This window comes from Condylura cristata, unplaced genomic scaffold, assembly GCF_000260355.1.
Source record: "Condylura cristata isolate star-nosed mole 26May11 unplaced genomic scaffold, ConCri1.0 scaffold00003, whole genome shotgun sequence".
NCBI lineage: Eukaryota > Metazoa > Chordata > Mammalia > Eulipotyphla > Talpidae > Condylura > Condylura cristata.
In genome coordinates, this window is record NW_004567104.1 from 21,713,590 (window position 1) to 21,736,169 (window position 22,580).

The window sequence follows — 22,580 nt, forward strand, 5'->3', positions numbered from 1 at the left end:
GAGAGAGAGAGAGAGAGAGAGAGGAAGGATGGGAGAGAGAGAGAACTGGACTCCATCACATCCCTACAATGATATTTTCTGGTATCAGTGTGACAACTTTGAAGCCCATAGATACTATGAGGCCTGAAAATGTCTTTAACTTGCACAGTGGTTTTCAAAATTCAAAGGTTCACACACACACCTGTAACCCGGATTTTCTGATGAAATCAGACTTGCTAAGATTGGGTTTCTTTCAAACTTGGCAACAGTTGGCTGGAGCTGAGTACGGTCTGTTCCCATTACACAGGGCACACGGTCTCCACTTTGCTAGCGTTCCTGCCACTCCCTGAAGCTGCACATCCACCCACTCCCTCATTTACATTCACTGCTTGACTGATTTGTATTGTGACCCTTCATATACATCTCTGTACTTTCTTCTTGGGAACTTTCCTAGAAGCAGCTTCCATAATGCCCCCCTTCCTTCTCAGTATGATCATTCCCATCTGAGCTCATAGCCAAAGGCCTTTGGTTATCAACCCTAATAGGTGATTGCAAAGGCTGATCAGCAGCAACAGGTTAAAAACTGACGCTGTTGGTATTTGCAAAGATCATATGCACAGAAATAAATAAAATATCACAAACCCATCATTTCGGGAAAAAATATATTTTCAGTTGCTCTGTGTTTATCAGTCATGCATAACCTGGTAGGTTTAATAGCTATTGGACAATCACGGAACAGTGAGTAATGAACCTGTCCTTTAATTACTGGAGAAAGAGATTAATAAGCTCATTTTACCTTTCCCTTGCAATTTCTACTTTGCCCAGACAGATGGCCCTTATGGATGTTAACTATCAAGTCTTGTTTATTAAGGGACAAATTATCCATTCCTCAAATCTCTTCTTTTCTAATCCATTGGCTTACTCTTGTCTATTTCACTTTTCTTTAGTACATGTATCATAAGTCAGTGGAGAAAAAGATCAAACATGCAAATAATGAGCTAAACCTTCAGTTCAAATCAGAGGGCGTTCTGTTGTATTAGCATCACACCATCCCTACACATGTGTGCAGAAATCCTGAGTATGAGCAGTTTCTATCCCTCTTGTCCAAGTTCAGGGACAAGGTGTTAAAAAAAAAAGGAAAGAGAGAACCTAATTAGTTAGCACTGTATTGAAATCTCCATAAAAGTTTCACTAAGATGAACATCTTGGGATTTTTATTTATCTACGATGTCCCTATAACCTTTTGGTCTGTGATAACCCAAAGCCGGAGATTATAGGGACACTCTCAGCTCTTTGAGTTCAAAGGAAAGGTAGAGCACTCGGCTTGATTGGCATTTTGGAATGCTCTCCAGAAAGGTCCACTTTCAAGATTAAAGGAACTATTCATTCAACAGAATAGAAAACATCTTGTTACTAGACAGTGAGGAATTTCAATCTAAGTGTATGTTCAATAAAGGCGAATATTCAGCAATTATGTAAGTCTCTGATGCTTTAGTAATTTGGAGGTATAAGTACATTCTTGGAATGAGGAGAGCTCCTTTTCGTTAAAGAGCATTAGAAGATCAGGAAAATGCTTTCTTAGTAAAATATGAAGTGGTAAGGCAAAAAAACCTTAAACACTCCTGTGATCTTCAAAGTTGAGCTTTACAATCTTCAAAGTAGAGATCTGGTGACTTTACTTAGAGGGTGTTTATGGAAGTGATGCTTATTCTGGGGAGGGGATTGAAACCTAACCTACCGCCCAAAGTCTATAAATTATTACTACAGATAAGACTCACAACACTGTGCTATTTTAATGAGAGATTCTACACATACTCACTTATATACTACTTCATGCTCGCTTTACAAATTCCCATCTTAATAATTAATAGCATCACACCAATACCTGGAACATTTACTTATCTGTTCTAATGCTCATAAGAATCTCATGAAATAGTTGTAATTTCCCTTTTCACATCAGAAAATTAAGACTAACAGAAGTAACTTTCCCTTGGATACAAAATAAGTAAGAAGCATGTGGGAGCTAAAACTTATTTCTTTTGAATGCAGGAAAAGTTAGGATTTGTACCTATATTTCACAAACGGGTGACATAGCCTGATGTCTGGAGTGGTAAAGCCATCTCCCAAGGTTTCTTTACAGATAATTCATTTATTCCATTATAGAGTTTCTGAGTTTCCTGATAGGTACTGAAAACATCAAACTTTCCTTTAGTAAATGATGATCTAAACGAGGAACTATAACCACTTACTCTTTCTTGAGTGTTAGTCTTCCATCTTGTTTTACAACCTCTTTTTAATAACATGTGTAATTCTGAAATTTACAGAAATACATTGAAATGAGTATACTTATAATGCCATCAGCTCGAAATATAAAGATGGACTCTGGCATCACAAAAACCCGTGCAAAAACCCTTTTCAAAGTTCTAACTAGTAAAGTAACATAGACGCTTAATAATGTCAAATGTTCTTTTCTCTGCAGCTAAAAACAGATAAAATATGAAGTTAAGTTTAAAAGACACCTAAGTACTTTCTTTATGAAAGAATCTGAAATTGTGATGTTAAGGAAGAGAGAATGACACATAGGTCTTTTCAATATGGATTTCTATCAGATAGTATGACTCAAAGTTCAGGGCTTATAAGAAAGCTTTGTGGTTGATTTCCACTATCTTTCCTGGCCCAAATAAATACCATCTTCCCAATTAGCAGAGCTGGTTCTCCTCAACTCTTATTCTGTTTCCCCCTTGGGGTTTATGTCCTCTCCTCTGTCCCCCAGTTCCTGTCTGAACTAACACCATGCTGTTTAACACTTCAGTCAGGCTCAGTAGATAAAGGTCCTTCGGTTTCCAGGAGTCCTAAAGTTTCTGCTCTAGAAATGATTTGCAAGATGATATATTCTCTCTTTGATCTAGTCCAAGAGTGACTTCTGACTGACCAGCTCTTCATCCACTCACTCACCTGTGGGATTAAGTACAAATTCTTGAGCAGGGCTCCAAGACCTTGCAATAGCTGCCTCCCACCTGCCTTTCCTCCTCACCTCCAAATTGCAGGCCTTTTCTCTCATGTCCAGTGTCCTCTCAACCCCCTCTCTCAGCGCACTTAGCTTTCCTCCTCCTAGCATCCTCGGGCTCCTTTCCTAGGAGAAGCCCCACTTGTCTCAAGCTTGCACTTCCTGAAAAAATCTCATCCTACTTTCTCAGGTAGGTGCTCTCTCCCACAATACTTTCATTACTTGTATCCTCTTGGTAAAACAAAGATCACCATAATGTATATTGCATTTCCTTCTTTTATGGGGTTTGAGGGAGGGTTGGCATGTGGGTGAAATTGTGTCCTCCAAAAACTGAAGTTGAAGACCTAACCCTAGTACCTGTGAACGTGACTGTATTTAGAAATAGGATCTTCACAGATGTCATCCAGTAAAGATGAGGTCATACTGGATGAGGGAGCCACGTCCAATGGCTGGTGTCCTTATAAGAGGGAGATCTAGATAGAGAGAGCAGACACCCAGAGGAAGGACACCAGATGTAGATGGGCAGAGACTGGAGGGATGCCGCTCCAAGTCAAGGCGTGCCAGGAATTGCTGGCAAGCATCAGGCTCTGGGAGAAGGGCTCAGACTAGATTCTCCCTCAGCCTGGAGAAGGAACCAATCCTGCAGACACTTTCTGACATTCAGCCTCCAGAACTATGAACGAGTCAATTTCTGCTGTTTTAAGGCACACTGTTTGTGGTGATTTGTCATGGCAACCTCCAGGCTCTCATATAGTTGCCACGGCTTTGGACATACTCAACTTTCCGGCTAGATCTGTGGACTTGCTCTTGGTCTGTAACATAGAATAGATTCTTCATGCCTTCGGGCCTAAGGGAAGAACCTGCTTAGCCCCACCTTCCAGTTTTCAGTCAGGGAATCTGAACAAGGGTTCAGACCCGACACTGAGTGAGCAAACTTAGGAAGGATATGGAAACAAAACTGTTGAGCAACAAAACAATGTCTTGGAAAAGACAAAATGGAAAAATCAAAGTGGCAGGAAATGTGTCAAAAGCTTTGTGTATGGATTCTACGAGAAAGTTGAGACCACGGATAGAGTGGGTCAGGGAGGGAGTATTCAGAATATTTTGGACTGTATTTTGAAACAAGTAATAGATGGAGATGTCATACCAGACTGAGGAGTAAGGGTTTGCATGGGGACAGTGAGAATATGGATAAGCAAATGATAATCCTGAACTGGCTTTTGAGCAGGAGCCCTGATGCAAATGGGTCCTGAATGCAAAGCAGGTGAGTTTAAATTCTAAAAAATGGGACATGTTGCTTGGTGGCAGCAACCAGACAAAAGACATGGGCAGCCCTGGGTAGGCTGGATCTGGGAGGGAAGAGTATCAGGATGGACCAGGGGACTCAGGAAACACTGAGGAGGGGACTTCTTGAGAATCAGTTGGGTACTAAGGAAGTAATAGGTCACTTAGGGGACATCATAGTTAACAGTGAGGCGCAAGGGAGAGAACTTTCATCTGGTAGGTGTGACGAACTCACCCCTCAGTTCAGAGAAGCTGGTGTGTTTGTCATTCCAGACAAACGAGGCTGTCTTCTGCTTTTAGAAACCGTTGCCAGACATTCCACAACTCCTTTCAATAACTCATTTTAGCCTTTTAAATGTCTCCAGGCCAGAGTCGTCCTCCCTTCCCGAAAGGCAATTCCTCACTTTGGAAGCACATTCCCACTCCCCTACTCTTTTCTTTCCTGAGCTGAGATGAGAGTAAGGAGGTGTGGTCACTATTTCCTGTTGTGAATCCTTTATGCACTTGAGGCCCCTTTCCAGTACATTCTCTGCTTCTTTTTTCCAAGAAAAACGACTTGGGTTTATTTAAGGTTTTTCATGGGTCCCATGAATTATCTTTGTGATTCTTCTCCAGTCTCTTTCCTGAGTGCTTACCAGACTGGACACTGAAAGGTAGGACATGTAGCAGGGAGAGTGGTGGCCACTGGGTCAGAACAGACTACCTAGGTTTGAGTAGCAGCTCACCTATTTGCTAGTGATATATTCTTGGGCAAGCTGCACGACCTCTCTGTGCCTCAATTTTCTCATTTGTAAATGGGTCCATAATATTTATCTTATACTTGTGAAATTGTGTTAGTGAAAAATAATATACATGAAATTCTTGAAAGCATTCAGTAAGCGATGGTTTCTATTGTAAGTGAGGGTTGGAGCAATGCTGACTTAGTGGAAATACATCTTTTTAAGCACTTCAATAAATACCCTGCTAATTACCTGTGCTTACAAAACTAGCACCATAGAATTAAGAGGGCAGCTCTTCCTACCTCACACATTTAAAACACATGCTGATCTTTTTCAGATAAAGCAAAGCTATATACACACTAGGAATTAAAAGAAGCAAATCTTTTTATTTACCTTCCACAAACATAGCTATTTCCATAGCTATTTCACTTGCAAAGCAATTTGAGTAAGGGTATATTTAAAACTCTGATATCAACTGAACACAATCATTAGGATTTCTCTAATTGGAAAAGACTAATAAAACTTTCCCAGTAGATAAATTCCCTCCAATCAGTGCCTTTTTATCATCTTCCTTTCACAACTTATAACTACTACTGTTAGTAATGTTTTAAGCCAGTGTATGCAGCATGATCTCAAGTAAATAAAATTGTGCAGTGGAAGTGCTGAAGGAAAATATGTTCTAATGCTGTGTTTATTTCTGGGTAGAGCGATGTGACTTATTTTTCTACAATAAGCCTTAGTCACTTGTATAAAGAAAAATTGTTTAAAAATAGTATACACAACTTCATTGAAACACACTATCACAAAATTTTAAAGACTATTTAACATTTTAAATTTTACATTAAGCTTAAAGATAAACTAAAGGAAAAATTTAAACAAACTTAAATTTGTATATCAGGTAAATTACTGGCATGCATGAAAATGATGATAACATATTTCTGAAAGCTGTGATTATGAATGAATGATTTTTTCCTTAACTTTTCTGAATTAAAAAAATTATTTATAATAAAATTGCAATGTTCAATGTAATCACACTATAGGATGCATTATTAAATCCCATAATGATAAAGGTGTTGATATTTTATTGAAAAAGCTTTAAGATGAAGAGAAAAAAATATACCATATATTGCTACACTGATGACTCATATCCTATGACCAATAGTTATTTATTTATCATCTTTCTTAGACAATCACCAAATCACAATGTCTTAAGGGCTTCTGAGTCATCTAACCTATTATGTGATGTAGTACCTGTTTTTGTAATTATAAGAATATTAATAATGATAGCTAGCATTGATGTGTCAACTTTCAGTAATAAACACTTCAAATAATTATTTCATTGGCTCTTCAAAATCATTATTTGAGGTAAGTTACTTCTGGTGGAAAGAAAAATGTTCTGAAGATATCCATGTTCCTATCTCTAGAATCTGTGAATATGAAATGTCAGGGTATTTGGCAAGGGGAATTACAGTTGCAGGGGTATTTCATCTGTATTGAGATGGAGAGATTATCCTGAATTATTTGAGTAGATTCAGGATAGTCACAAAGATCCTTTTTAGTGAAGAGGTGGCAAAAGAGAGACTATCATGTCAGAGGGATGCCACATGAGGAAGACTATTAAACATGGAAGGGGCCACGAGCTAAGGAATGTGAGCAGCCTCTATTTGCCAGAAAAGGCAAGGAAAGAAACGTTCCTTGAGAGTTTCCAGAAAGGAGTGCAACCCTGATGATTTTAGCCCACTGAGATCTATGTCAGACTTCTGAACACTAACACTATAGAGTAATGAGTATTATTTAAGTCACTAAGCTTGTTGTCATTTGTTGCAGCAGCTATAGGAAACCAATTAGTATATCCCACCTTTATAGGTACGCAGACTGAGATTTAGGAAGAGTAAGTTGGTAAAGGTCACCCATAAGTAGTTTAGTAATAACTCTAGCCGTTGAATCTGTATTGTCTGATGATAGCATGTAATCTCTTGGGCCCACATCTTCACTGGAGACCAAGAATGACTGATAACAGTTGCCTAAACATACAACGTGAAAATTCACCACTACCTTCCAACAATTTCTTGCTCTTGAGGATGGCTCTATTTAGTAGACTCGATATCCTTTCCTTTATTTGGGGAGCAAGTTGGTCTCTGGTTACCTTTCCCACTGATTTATCATGCAAAATAAATGAAATTATCACCTCTATGAGAAAATATTTTTAAATATTTGAGACCAAATATCACTTCTCCCTAAGTCTAGTCCTTTTTGGCCAAGATAACCCCAAATTCAGACCTTCCTTATAAGACATGATTTCAAGTTTCACCACTTCCCCAGCCTCTCCCTTTGGAAGGCCTTTAGACAGTGAAAACCAGCCTCAGCACCCAGCCATTTCCTATCTTACTTTGAATTCGTGTACTTTGATTTTCTTCCATGAGGTTATCATGCTGACCTTAACCTTTGTAAACTTGAGTATACACTCTTGCTTGAACTCTTTGAAGAAAATATTTCTAGAAATCAATCAATCGATAAATGCTGATACCTTCCGGATTATCAGGCCAATGTGAAAACATTGCTGCTTTCAAGTTCCTTTTGATAATCTCACAAACCGATTCCACTCACTGGTAACATGAATCATATCTTTTTTAGCCTGGCTGAAGGAAACTACATTTTCTTAAACTACAGTGAGGAACTATTCTGGTGGCCTAGCAGTTTTGAGGAAGCCTTGAGATACATAGGCCACTTGCGCATACCCATTTGAGATATTGTACTACCAGTTTCAACATGGACTAGGGGGTCAGGAGGGTAATGAAGGAAATGTTGAGTCAGTATGATTTCATCAAATTATATAAAGATCAATCTTTAGGACAAAGAGAACTGCATGTAAGTACTAATAACAACTTCCTAAAATCTCTGACAATTGACAGCTTTAAATGATCCATGTTGCTATTCTCTAGTTTCTGCATATCTTCATGACTGACCGTTAACAAATAAAACAGCCAAGAAAACCTGATCTTTACAAATGTGTAATGATGAAGGACTGATTAAAAAAAAAAGCCATATTTCATTCTTTGGAAGGGAAGGGGCTAATACATGTTTGTGGACTAGTATATAAACATTCAAGTAATTAAGTAAGTTGCTCTGTCAGAATGGACTTGAAAAGTCAAAGGCATTTGAACACAAAGCAGAAAGTTTGTATTTCTTCTTTACTTACAAGAATAGAAAATGTCACAAGCAACTTCATTTGGGGTTTTTCTGATTTCAAAGTATTTTGGGGAAAAAAGTTTGATCAAGGAAATGTGGAGAAAGTGTGGCCTTTTGGGTACTTAAGGCAGTCTCCTTTGGGGCACAAAATATTAGATAGGCGAGTAGCAAAACCCAGTTCAGGTACAGAATGAGGACTCCAGGAATTTTAACCCTGCTGTTTACCTTTATACTTTGAGAAAAATCACAGGTCTGGGCTGTAGCCCTGGGCAACTCTCAGGGCTCCTGACAAGAATAGCTTAGAATGGTTTCATTTTTAGATTAAAAAAAAGAAGAAGAAGAAAATCTTATGTAAATGGAGATATAGTTTATGCACAGGTATTGAAGAGAAGAGCCCCTTTTATTTCCAGAATTTTATGAGTTGAGCTTTGATAGCTTCTATTTTGCCTGCCACAGAACATCTTTGTGTTCATCGAAAGTGGGGGAAGAGTCGCTAAGTGGGTGAGGGGAGAGTGAGCATCAGGGAAGGGGGTGGTCACATTTTCAGCATCCATTTGCCCTGTGAGCACCCTGTGACCATGTGGATAAGCTTTAAGTTTCCATGGAGCACACAGCACCTTCTTATAGCTCGTTCTTATTCACCTCCACCCTGCTCCTTCTATACCATATCAGCTGGGATCTGCGACCCCCCTATCTCAGTCTTACTTCTAGGCTAGCAGTGGAGTTAGCAGTAGATTTAGACTCTCAAGTATTCCGGCCCCAAACCTCTGCCTCTTGGACACCCATGGAGCCAGTAAAGGGACTCTGCTCTACAGTTCCAGTTTTGTACACTCAACCCAACCCTGGCTAATTGAAGCTATCCTCCCATCCTTTATAACAGAGGGATTTAGATAGATTTCCTGTATCATGACTGGAGTCTTCTCCAACTTTTACTCATCCTCCAACTTTTCATTGAAATGTTATGTCAATGAAGCAAGAGCTCATGATAGTGAATCCCACCTGCTACTCCATCAGAAAAGTTTTCCATTGGCAATATTTTATTGGCAATTAAAAGCAATGTTTTTCTTATACTTGTCATTCAATGTTATTCAACAACAAATGTTTATTGAAAACCTACTATGTGCTATGAATTTACACATTACCTCATTAAATACTTAGAGCAACATTGATAGATATTCAAGGAAGGAAGCAAAGGATTAAAGAGATTAAGTGATTAAGTAACTTGCCCAAGGTCACACAGCTAGCAAGCTGTAGAGCCAAATTTTGATGCCAAGTTAGACTATACCCTGCTGTCTCCTTCTATAAATATCTATTAAGTGCTTAGTTATTTGCAAGATGTATTTCCAACCACTTAAGGACTCAGGCTACATTAGGGATTTTGGGGAACCCCTCATTAGCTACTCAGTGGCCTGGCTCCAGGAAAGCTAACACTCCAGGGCCTGTTAATTACAAGGGTTTTTGGGAAAGGTGGTCAGCTCTGGTAGGAATGAAGCACTGTTTCGGTCCCTTTGAAGGACCTAACAGGAAATATCTTGCTTCAGCCTAAACTGCTGAGGGACATATTCAAGTGGATGGCACTCAACAGGTTTGGAATAACACATTCCTTCAGGGCTCTGAGCTTCTGACAACAACAAAAAGTTCCATACTTAGACTTCTCTCCCTGGACACTTACTGACAGTGACATTGGAATTAGGTAGCTTTATGTATATAGTCCTTAAATACAAAACCGTTCACGGAGACTTAATCCAGGAGCTTCATGGAACACTGGATATCTGGAACATTTTGCTGGCACCTCCATGATGTAATCCGCTAGTACTGACTGCTGCCTATCTGAAGAACTGAAAATCCCTCTCCTTCTACCCTTTTCTGAAACCCTCTCTCCTCCATTCTTTTGGCCTGTGTTGTAAACTCTTCAAGGGCAAATGGCCTCTCTGTTTTTATGTATTCTCTTTGTTAGGGCCAGCTCATTAGTGTGAGATCTGAATAGTTGTATGGGTCTCCCTACCTCTCGGCTCTATGCTTGGTTTATGGTTCTGCTGTCACTGATTTGAAATTATGAGTGATTTTTGAACTAGAGGCCTTGCATTTTAATTTTGCTCCTTGCCATGCAAATCATGAAGTCAACTTCATCCTTTTGTAGACACTGAGATAAGAAGCAAGCCTTAGCACACAAGGTGAAAGTGGGTAGCATACCTCGAGTCCCCTTTGGTACTCAGCAGGCATTTTCCCACAGAGAAATTCATAGTGGTGGATCAAGCCCATAATAGCTTTGCTCTCTTTGCCTCAGTCTCTCTATTTCTGAAATGGGGACAGCAGCACTTACAATGGAGTGAGATCATGTATAAAGAGTGTTTGATATGCAATAGGTGTTTGCTAAAGAAATCTGTGGGAGACAGCAGGTGCAGCTAACAGAATTGGGAGCTATAAAAGAATCATCTCAGATCCTTTGCTTACAAAGATGTAAGACCTTGCTTGGTTAGATGACTCAGCTTCTGTCAGGCTCAGTTCCTTTAACTGTAAAATGGGAACGCTAACATTTACTGTATGGAGTTATTTTGGGATTTAAATAATTCAACCTATTTCAAGAACCTAGATTCTCACCTGGCATTTAGTAGGAACTCAAAAAATAACAGTTCTTGGTATCATTCCCTTGTAACACCATTTGGCTCCATTATATTACCTTTATGACACCATGCTAAATAATTAATTTACAAGTGATGTAGGGATACAACCATTAATAAGTGCCGCACACCATATTACCTCCTGTGTGCTATATGACCTATTAAGTGTAATCTCTTTTTATGTGAAAGTCAGTCTAAAAAATATTTGAAGATTACTTTTCCTAGCCTATGAATTCTTTGAAGGCAGGGACCATGTCTTATTTACCTTTATATCTAAAATACATTCTAACACATTCAGTTGAATGAAATCTCTCCTGTTATTTATGCTAACAACGAGAAGGCAATTTTCACAATGCCTAAATTAGCAATTAATAATTAGTCCATCAATATAGAAGTGGGGCTGAACATAGCCCCATCTCTACCCTGAATGGCCTTTTCCCCCCTGAATGGCCATTTTTTCCCCCTTGCCCATCATGCTTGGCTCATCTTCTTACATCTTGGACCTGGCTCTTTCTCCATTCAAAACTATGTAACTTTGTAAATTTCCTGTAACAGCCACTCTCTAGCAATGAACTGTGTAGGGAGTCCATTGCAGAAAAATTCCTTGAAATCCCAAAGTTGAATCATCATTTGATGTCCTTTAGGGTCCAGAAGCCTCAGTACTGTAACTTTTAACCAGGAAACTTTGGGGCTCTTTATGAATCTTCTGGTCATTATGAACTTACTTTCTAGAAACATATATTCAGTACCTTACCTACAACTTCAAGGTACCATCTGGGGGTACTTGTACTTTAAGTTAAGAAAGTTAACCTTGTTAGAATGGTCCAGAAAGCAGAATGAGCACTGAATCAAGTTTCCTGATACATTCTAGCGCTGACTAGTCACACTACCTTGTTTAAAATAAAACAAAACAGTTACAGTTCCTGAGATTTTAATCTCAGAGTTATCTCTGGGGGCGCTGTCCTGGGCATTAAAGGAAGGGGTTTCCAGTCAGGCAGTGACTACGCTTTGGAAAACCTAAGTTCAGCCCAGTCAAATGAAGCCTTGTTTGATAATATCATTTACATTTCCAAATCCTGGGTATCAAGCTTTCTTCCTATCCCTTGTGGCCCTTCCTAAGTTTAGCCTCTGGTGTAATGGGGTAACCATGGTTACAACCACCTGCCTATTTAAAACCATCTTCAATGCTAAATAAGGAAGGCTGGAGAAATTGGCTGCTCGGCTGCCTCTCAGTGGACAAATGAGGCACTCCTGGGTGTTTTCAACAGGAGCCCGCAGGCAGGGTAGAGGCAGTGTGGATTCAGGTTTAAGAGGAAGCACTCTGGGCCTTGTGAAACAGGGCCACCCGGCCCCCACTATGTATTCACTTAAAAGCACTGAGCGTGGACTTACAAGTCAATTCTTGTGTCTGTCACCCCAGGGACCACCTTACCTTGACCTCAACCTCACCTTACCTTGATCTGAAGGGTAAGGGGTACCCTAACCCCAAGGAGTAATTTTGTTAATCAGAATGGAAGAGAGAAGGAAAAAGTCATTCAGATTGCAGTGAATTTGTGAAAGCTTTGTATTGGAATGCACATTTAACAACAGAAGTATCTAATTGTACCTAACCCTAGGAGGAGGTGATCGCTCTATTCACCTCAGATGTTGACCTTCTACTAACTTTGGAATAAGGGGACATTTCTTGCTCTCTCTGCTTGGTTGCTCTCTATAAGCGACCACAGGTCTTGTTTCTTTTCTCGCCAGGAGACCACACAATGCATGCACTACATAGCCTTCTCTTTGCCCAGCATGCTGCACTCTCAATCCTTTGGATCTTTTTGTACATTTGATTCTTCGCCCTGGTTACCCTCTCTTGACCTGGCAGATACGCACTTGTTTCCTGTGTCTTGAGTCAGGCCACTGTCTGAGCCCGCCATGCCAAGTCACTAAACAAGTCACTATTTCTGCACAGTGACTCCCTTACCAATGTCTGTCCAAACACCTTTAGAACAGCGCCTGGTATATTGTACATTGCCAAAGCATATGATCAGCGAATGAGAGAAAGGAAGAGAGAGGGGGAGGGAGTGAAGAACGAGGGGACCCTTATGAATTTCACAAGCATATGACATCTTAATAAGATTGTGTCCAGGCCCTCCCTGGTGGCACAGCAGGTTAAAGCACAGCACTAAAAAGCTAAAGTCACTTTGGCATGAGTTTGATCCCCACCCCGGAACTGACCCACATGGAGCAGCAGACCTCGCCTGACCTGCCCGCTGCTCCCCTCAGCAGTGTACTTTGTCAATCTGCCTGTTCTGCGCCCCACTCTGTCTCTGGTGAATCCTCTCACTGCCCCTGCACCTCTGGCCTGTACCCCAGTTCTGTATGAATAAATAAATAAATTAAAAAAAATAAGATTGTGTCCATGAGTAGGCGTAAGGGTAATTGTGCAAAGAGGACAGAAGTGCAGAAGTGGAGTATTTTTTAAAAGTGATTTTGTGTCTATATGAGAGAAATAGATTGTGAGACGCGAAATGATTGAGTTGTAAGTTTCTGACTCTAGTCGGCAGAAGGCTGAGAGTAGGCCTGTTAGTAATATTTCATGAGCGTGCGGGGCCTGTGTGCGGGCCACGGGAGGATGTGGCCATGACACAATGCACGCACTAGTAAGGGTAGTTTGACCATTAGATACCCTAGGTCACTCTTCCTGAAGCTGCAGTACTCTTGTTTTGTTCTATCTCTGATACCTAAATAGTTTTTCTTTTGTTTGTTTGTTTTTTCTGTTAACCCCCAGGCTGCTGTCAAGGGAAGGGCTACACATGAAAAGAGCAGGGTTTTTCTGTTTCTGGGTGCAGACTTTAAATCAATGGCAGAAAATATGGCCTGGGCTCTGCTTTGGAGAGAATCTTGTGGTCCACATGAAGTTAAGCCCCACAGACCCTGTCTAAGTCCCTCCACCCCATCTTCCTTAGGGCAGGTGATCCAGTTCATCTTGGGATGGTTCAACAAAGGGGAGAGAGAAAGGCTGGAAATTGGCCACCAACAGAAAAGGGGAGGAATGTAATTTAAAATTCCAGGGGATAGCTCTTGCCAATCAACTCACTTCTCAAAAATTCCCTGTTGACAATTAAGAAGGGTTTGGCTTTGTTTGCAAACTATCTGGGCTTCTCTCTCCAGTCATTTTTGGACCTAACATCGGTATGGGAGTGGTTGGGTCCTGGCCACTCTCAGCGGGGGGGGGGGCTCTCTCTGCTGCCCTCTGCTGGTGGGGAAGGCAGAGTCCACTTAACACTCATTTGTCTTGGCTATGGTCCTTTGAGGCTGCTGCCTCCCATCCCTTCCAGACTGACAAAATCCCAGCCCCGGCATCCAGCCTGCTTCTCCCCACAGGACTCGTGAAGAGCTGAGGCTGGAGGCCCTGTATGTTTTGAGAAAGCAGAAGCCCGGGAGGTGCTTCCAGCAACCAGGAGGAGCAGACCCCATCCCAAGGCGTGCACCACTTCTGCCGGTCTCGCTCCCCCACCTCCACTCCTTCTCCTGTCAGCATCCTCTGGGATGGGATCGGGGACCAGGATAAGGCAGGTTTCTGACATTGTTTACTTCTTGGAAGTGGAAACCTTCCTCTGGACAATGTGACAGGACAGAGAAATCCTTGGGGGAGGCCCAGAAAACTTGGGTGGGGGGTGCAGGAGGCCCAGGCCATTCGGGTGAGGCACAGCTACACTGAGGGGTGGTGGCCACATCATCTGAACCTTAAGCCCTCTTACCTGCTGTTGAATTTTTCAGGGTGTTTCTCTCTCATCACGTGGAATCTGTGTGCAATGGAAGCATCCTGAAAAGCAAAGGGAGGAAAGCAGGGTTAGTGGGAGCGGATATGCGATGTGGAAGGAAAGCATAGTCTCCTACTGGATCCCCTAACCCTGAGAGCAAGTGGCACAGAAAAGAGGCATGATGTTCAAGGTTGGGAGCTAGTGCCCCCAACACTGTAGAACTGTGCAGTTGACTGCAGATTTCAGTCATTCTCCCCAAGCCCCCTCACCCCCACACACTTCAGTGGTTGGGGGTGAAAGGGGCCCCTCCTGCCCTTTGTGAAGAAGGATGTCTGGGCCTGGGAGGAGCTGTCTGCAGAGGACCTGGAATGGGACTGGGTATGAATCTTTGGAGATAACTCACCATATTAACTCCTTCTGTTTTTTTAAAAATACTTTTTATTTTGGAATATTTTAAGGCTCACCAAAAGTTGCAAAAATAGTACAGAGCGTTCCTGCGTCCCTTTCACCCAGCTTCCCCAGCGATAACATCTTACATAACTATAGTACACCATCAACACAGAAAACTGAGGTTGACAGAGGCTGCTCCATAGTAACTGTTCATCACCCAGATCAGTAGAAAACATTGGTAGCTGTGAATAACATGCTTAGTAGATAATAAAATAAAAAATGTAAACTTCCGGCTTTTGTTTCTTGATCCTACCACAGAAATGACTGTCACCAAGTTCAGTGAACATAATCTCATCACCACATTCTAGGGGTTCCTGGCTCCACTCCAACTGGCACAGCCTACCTACATCTGACCCTAGCCCTAGGGGTCACCTGCTCCTCAGAACTCACAGGCAGCAGCGGCTCCCAGGCCACCAGGCTTCAGGGATCTCCATCCCTGACCACTACTTCCTGTGTCCCTTCTGAGCTGACCCTTAGCTGGCCTTTTGCTATTCTCCTAGTTGTCCCTAGCATCCAAATGCACTAGAACCAACCCTGAGGTCATCTCTCCTCCTCACACTTTGTCTTCCACACTTGCTATTGGTCTAATTTCCCAGCAGAAGACTGAAGCATCATCCCTTTCCCTGTCAGGCCCCGTGCCAGTACTTTAGCGCAGGTGGTGAGCGTTAGAAATAAACAGGCAAATGGAGCTGAAAGGCTGGGGTTGGGGGAGGCACAGAATTGAGGCAGTTAATTCAGTTTTGTGCAGGGGAAAAAAATGGAGAAATTCATGTAATGGAATATGTGCTAAAAGAAGATGGAAAATCCATAGAGTGAATTTTCAGCAAATGCATATTAATTATTTTCTCAATATGGAAACTGTACAAAAGAAAATTTCTGAATGTTGGTTTTTTTTACATCAGAAAGTCTAGTTCAGCGAAGCTATTTTTTTGATCATGTGCTGTGTAGGGTGAATAAAATACAAGCCACTAGTGGGCGTAGAAAATCTAGAAGCAAGTTAGGGGGCAAAGGGGAACTTTTGTAATATCCCTGTTTGTCAGAGGAATAAACCCTGCTAATAGCACACTATTGAAAAGTGGAGACAGCAAGTCAAGAATATGGGCTTTATTTGGGTTGGCAAACATTCCTCGCTAAAATAACATTTTGGGAGTTTAACACTGAAATTCTAGTTACTGGTTTACTGTTTGGTTTTCATTTTAGGACATGTGGAGAGTTGGAGGCCTTGGCTAGGCACCCCTGTGGACCCTGGGGGGAGACTTGCAAAGCTCCAGAGATGTCTCCTCTGGACCCTGCAGCACACACACACAGCGTCTCTGGGCGGCGCGGTCTGGTGCCCCTGGACTGCTTCCTCCTTCCGCGCCCTCAGCAAGTTTCAGTGAACACGCTGAGTAAGATTCATGTGACATCTGTCAAATGCTTCTCTAGAATTCAAGAAAACATTCCATCTACTTGTGTTCCTTTGAAGCACTAATTTTCTTCTGTCAGAAAAGAAAAAAGCAATCACATGTTGAACTTCACCACCCCTACCCCCACTGTGATGGGCTTCTGGTCTTTTATTCTTTGGGATATGTGCACACAGGTCTCCAATCGCTGCAGTTCAATTATCTTCTCTCTCTGCATAACTGGTTTTGCAATCATGTTAGCTAAATGTGTGGTTTCTAACTGGACAATGTCACCCCCAGTTTAATACAGAAGGCAGGGAGAGAGGAGTACCTCCTTCACTGTTCAGTCTTTAAAAGGCAATACTGATAAAAACGCAACCACATTTCTCTCCCCTGGGGCTACAAAGAGACTCAAGATTCAGCTTCAGTCTCTGTAGAGCTTCTCTGTGTTGTCACAGGACAGGGTGTGTTTACATTCAGTAATAATCTCATTTAAATGTTGCAAACCAATGCTCCAAGAATTCAACCATTTCCTTGGTAACAATTACAGCAAGATGGGAATTGCAAACCCATGGCATGATAAGGGCATTTCTGACAGTCTCACTCTTGGGATTCCTTTGAGTTGCAGGGTAAAGAGATGATGAATGGTATAGGCACATGCTACTTTAAAAAAAAAATTTTTTTTTTAAAGATTTATTTATTTGTGCATACAGAACTGGGGTATAGGGGCCAGAGATACAGGGATGGTGAGAGGATTCACCAGAGACAGAGCGGGGAGTAGAACAGGCCGACTGATGAAGTACACTGCTGAGGGGAGCAGCAGGCGGGTCAGGAGAGGTCTGCTGAGCCATGTGGTCACTTCCGGGGCAGGTGGGATCAAACTCATGAGGAAGTGGCTTTAGCTTCTTAGTGCTGTGCTTTACCCCGCTGCGCCACCAGGGAGGGCCCGGCACATGCTACTTTTAATGGAACTACAACTTCAAAGTCATGATCAGACAATAAGTGTCTGTGCCTCTTTCAAATATTAACAGAAGTCATTTAGATTCTGCGATATTGGGATGTGTAGGTCTGTGCTGTCCCATAGAAATAAATGAAAATTATTCTGATAGCCATATTTAGAAATAATTTTTAAATTTATTTCAATTTTACTGAAAAGAGGAATATTTGAATAATGTATTTTAATGAATTTCATTACAAGTGATTACTATAGAATGACTGAGATCGTTATGTTCTTCTTTTTAATACCACATTTTTGAAGTTTGGTGTGTATTTTACAGTTCCACTATCTCTCAATTTAGCCTTATTCAACTACACTATGACCACGTGTTTCCAGTGGCTACCCATCACACACTAGTTCTAAGTCACTCTGACCACTTGTGAAGATAAAAAGACAGAAAGGAGACATAAGACAGATTATTTCAAAATTGGATTGTTTTGAAAAATGATGGCAGATTGGAAAATGAAAATGAGAGCAGGTCCTCTCAGGGAGTCCCGCGGTGTTGGTACCGAAATTGCTCTCACAAGATGACACACAAGAGCCTGAGATGGATGGAATCTAACAGTTTGCAGGGGAAACGATGCCTTGTTGATAAACTCCCTCTTGGGAAGGAGGCTTATTGTTGAAGAAACTTGTCTGGTGATGTCTGCTAAGTGCCATTGTCTGTAAGGTGGAAAATGGTGTGTGGGTCTGTGTGATGGTTGTGGCCTCTCCTTGGCCTCTGGGTTTCCCTGGTCTCAGAAATAGATTTCATTGAATCAAGGGATTAGCTGCTCACTCGATCTATTAAAGCTTGGTGAAAGGAGAGCCTCTGAGGCGCTCAGAGTTACACATACCCCAGGAATTACTTAGCGTCCCAAACTTCCTGTCACCGATACCTGGCCATCCTGACATATTTTTGCGAATCCAAAAATAAAAAGCAAGAGGAGGCCAGAGAAGTGAGAGGAAGTAGCATCCTGGATGGCTATGTTTAAAATCTCCTGCCAAAGGATGTTATCAGTTAGGGGGACTAAACAGGCCCTTTCGCCACCTTCTTCACTGATGAGGCGCTGGCACGGGTGATGGGAATGGGGTGACAATGGGGTGACTCATTTCCGGGATAGGCCTAGAGAAGCTACCCTGTTTATTCCTTCATCCGTTAAATGTTGGCATCAAGTGGACTGGGTGAACTCATCAGGACAAATTCTTTACCACCTAGGGAGACCACAACGATCATTGTCATCATCTTTATAAATAAGAGGCAACAGACATTTGATATTAATAAGATACTCTAAGTCCTTCAAAAGAAGCAAAGACTTTGCTGGGCTCTCTTTGCCAAAGAAGCTGACTGTAATCATCACAAGGAAGTAAAACTGTGGGTTGGTTTACATACCTACTTCTCCTCTTACAAAGTTTGGGAAGTCAAATAGGAAGCAAGAGCTTCTGCAAATGTCAGACCCAGATTCTGCTAGGGTTGCGTGTTGGTGCCTTGTTTTCTCAAGAATTTCCCTTTCCAACTTTTAAAGAGCGAGCACACGAGCCCTGCAAACATTTTATTGAGAGACGACTAGGATACACCAAAGAGATGAAAACAATCCTGGCTGCTTGCTGCATTGCAATAAAATATTAAACATGCACAAGCTAAAGGTATATGAAAAAAATCATGAGGGAGATATGGTGAAGTTTTATTATTGTTATTTGAAAGTCGAACAGATTGAATTATTTTAAGTCAGCCCAGTTAAATAAATCCCTTGACCACTGAGGGTGATGGAGAATGTTTGCATTTCCTCGGGGGACAATTAACCTGGGCCTCCTTTCCCCTCTCTCTCTCCTTCTCTCCCTCCTTCCTTATTTGTGTAAAAGATTTAAAAGCATGATCATTCTTGGCTTTTGGGATTAGGGCTCAATTATCCAGATAAAGGGTGTTTTTACTCTGAGACGCTGCCTTTCCTCTCTAGTCTTGTTTCTGCTGCTGTGAAGAACCATTTCCTTGGACCATTCTCTGCACTAATGAGTTGTTTGCACTCACAGAAGACTAGGTTGGTACCATGTACATCAGAATTATCTTAGGGACTTGGTGAAAATGCAAATTCCCATATCTTGCTTAGGCCAGCTGAATCAGAACACCAATCAGCATCTGACATGGGCTGGAACCTGCATTTTTGACAAAGGGCATCTGGGAGCCATCACACACTCAAATTCTGAGAGCTCGGCGACATGAAGACGGAGGGGCTGTGCAGAGGCTACGTGACTCAGTGGCCCACAGCTCAGCGGCTGTGGAGTGTCACATTTGTGATTCCCTACTCCACTACTCATCAGCTTGGACTTGTCTTGGTCACTTCCTAAGCTACAGCTCCTCCGTTTCAAGTGCAAAGGTCTGAGGACTGTGCCTGCCAGCAGGGCAACTGCCCTGTATGCAGCAGGACTCAATAAATGTCAGAAAGTTCTGCTCTCATTACTCCAGGAAAAAGATGGGTGTTTTGTCAACCTGTAATGCAGGGAAGTCCCTACTTCCAGACTCCCCGAATGCGAACCATCCAGTCAAGTCTGATTTGTAATCCGCATGTTCCTGCGAGGAGAATTAGAGCGTGAGCAGGTGGTGTAAAGGCAGAGAGGTTTTTGAGCCTTGAAGAGGAGGAAGGGGACTGCCGAGGTCACTGGAGAGGAAGCTGGAAGCAGCTAGGGGAGATGTCTACCCTAACTGAGCCTGGGAGCCCTGGATGAACCAGATTGGGTGCAGAGAGCCCTGTGTTTGCTCCCAGGCTGACTCCATCATCCTCCCAGGCCTGATCAAGAGTCCAGGGTTGTTAGTAATAGGGAAAGGGTTGGATTAGAAGGCAGAAAGTGAAGGCAAATCCTTTAATCTCACTCCTGTTTCCTCACCGATAAAATGGAGATAATACTGCCTTTCGGTATGGGCATAAGAATCATATCTGCAGATAGGGTAAATTCTAAATCCTGTAAACATATGGTATTACTCCATTTAATCCTTTCCTCTTCCATGCTTCTCCTTTTAGTGTTCTTATTAAAAAACAAAACCTTTTCCTTAAATCTGCTTTCTTTAATCTATCAGTTCCCCCTTTATTTTCTTTAAAAAAATAAAAAATTTGAAAAGAGGCACAGGTGATGGGGGTTAAGGAGTATACATAGCATGCAGTCTGGGGCTGGGGGTTGGCCTGGAGGGACTTCATGTGCTTAAGAAGTTGGGCGTTATTCCAAAGGCAATTCCAAACTGCACAAGCACCATCCTAAGGTGAAAAACAGAGAGGAGGGAACCCGGCTTTGCCATAAGGCACAGGTTGTTCTATCCATTACTAGTTAGCTCTCCTTGGGTCTCCGCTGAAATACAGGGATGGGAGGGACAAGATTCCCAGAGGACCAGAGAACACAGGGGAGGGCACACAGGGTGTTCAGTCCAGGCTACTGTGCTTGTGACTCCCACTTCCTAGCCCCAACACTATTAACGAAATGATTGCTCTGGTTCTCCCTCACTCTGTCTCAACACTGCCCACCCCATCTTCTTTGGATTAGAAGTTGAGTTCAGGGAAACTTGCTGAGCAGCAGTAGATGTGCCGGGGTTGAGGCCACGAGAGGAACATGGCACCGTCCTTGCACTGTGTGTGTCCACTTGTAGGTGTGTGTGTGTGCACATGCATGGAGGAGAGAGAGGTGGGTACATTAAACCAACTCCCTCAGTCCAATGCAGAGTGCATTGATGGGAGGAGCCCTGGGGGCGCTGGGGTCACCCACAGAGGGGAGCGTGCAGCTCAGCACAGGAATCAGACAAGAAGAGGTGGCCCAGAGGTTTGTGAGTAACTGGAATGTGGAGGATGGGGCTGAAAGGAGGAGAGCAATCAGGAGAGAAGGAATTCTGAGAGCTAAGCCAGTGTTAGTATCTACAATTCTCCTTGAAGAATCAAATTCCACCTCAGAAGCTCACATGAGAATCTCCTACTGGCCTTGTTCCTTGATCATTTCTTGGTGTTGCCTTTTTCTAACCAGGCCAAATACCAAAGTATAACTAACTCAATAAATTTCCTGTTCCTTTTTGCATAGTTAAAATTATAAGGGAAGCAATTTCGTCTATAGTCAAAGATGGGGAGTGACACCATCAGGGTGTCTATGCCTAGGCCAGAAGAAAGCATGCTTCTTGGATCCAAGTCAAGGTTGGGGACGGCTGGGTCAAGAAGAGCAGGGGAACAATGGAAGGCTAGAATCTCTCTTGCCACCGGGGACTTCCACTCCCTGCAGAAACAAGATCCCTGGCCAACTCACCACGCCAATGGAGAAATAGTTGTTCATGATGCTGTATGGGACCTGGTCCCCGTTCTCCACTTCCTCTCTGGGGAGGACTTCTAGATGCCAGCGGTCCAGCATCATCAAGGGGCTCTGCTCGATCTCCTTCAGGATTTTAGTCAGGCTGCCCCCTTCGTAACCTGTGAAGCAACATCACATATGCCCTCAGAGCAGAATGGTGAGAGGTCTTTGCTCATGCACACTCAGGCAGCTGTCAGGCCCGGGGACCCTAGGAGTGGTCAGGACACTCCTTTGTGTGTCAGTGTGGCAGAGACACTAGGTGCCCTGAGTCATGGAGAGAACAAGAAACTGGAGAATTTGGAAGCTAGAGTAGCAGAGAGTGGGGCTGGGCACTGGCTAAAGATGGGCAGGCCTGTGCTGCTGAAGCAAGTCCTGGGGAATGGGTGAGCTGGATGGTTGGGAAGCTGTATTGGGTAGAACAAAGGATCAGTTCCAGAACCATGTAACTGCAGAGATCAATAGACCAAGGAACTTGCAGTCAGAAGGTCCCCATGATTCCTACCCTCCCCACACCTCATTATATATATGTTGTGACCCCCAACCCCAGCCCTCTGGGGACCTGTGAATAAGATAGCATAGTCACTGCCACAGTTTAAGAAAGGGAGATTATCTTGGTGGATATGACCTAACCAGGTGAGCCCTCATGCCTGGATTTTTCTTTGAGAAATAGATTCAAAGCTTGAGAGGGATCTGACATCAGGGAGCTTCTCTATTGCTAGCTTTGAGGATGTAGGGATCTGTCTGGTAAGGGGTGTAGGAGGCCTCAAGCACCTGGGAGGGGTCCCTACTGACAATCTGCAAGGAAACAGGGACCTCAGTCCTACAGCCACTAAGAACTTAGTCAGTGGCCTGAAGGAGTTCAGAAGCAGACTCTTCCTTCAGAGCCATCAGGAAGTGACACAGCCTC

At 42.6% G+C, this 22,580-nt stretch overlaps 1 protein-coding gene across 4 annotated transcripts in view; it reads right to left on the reverse strand.

Annotated features, from left to right (window-relative positions):
* Nucleotides 1–22,580, reverse strand: part of DGKG (diacylglycerol kinase, gamma 90kDa) — a 188,253-nt gene that overhangs the window by 76,426 nt on the left and 89,247 nt on the right. For all 4 annotated transcript variants that reach the window (XM_012733612.1, XM_012733606.1, XM_004675068.2 and 1 more), the window contains 2 exons: nucleotides 21,632–21,792; nucleotides 14,546–14,610 (listed from right to left, as the gene is read on the reverse strand). In XM_012733612.1, the coding sequence (XP_012589066.1) occupies nucleotides 14,546–14,610; nucleotides 21,632–21,792 (226 nt within the window). The remainder of the gene's footprint in view (nucleotides 1–14,545; nucleotides 14,611–21,631; nucleotides 21,793–22,580) is intronic.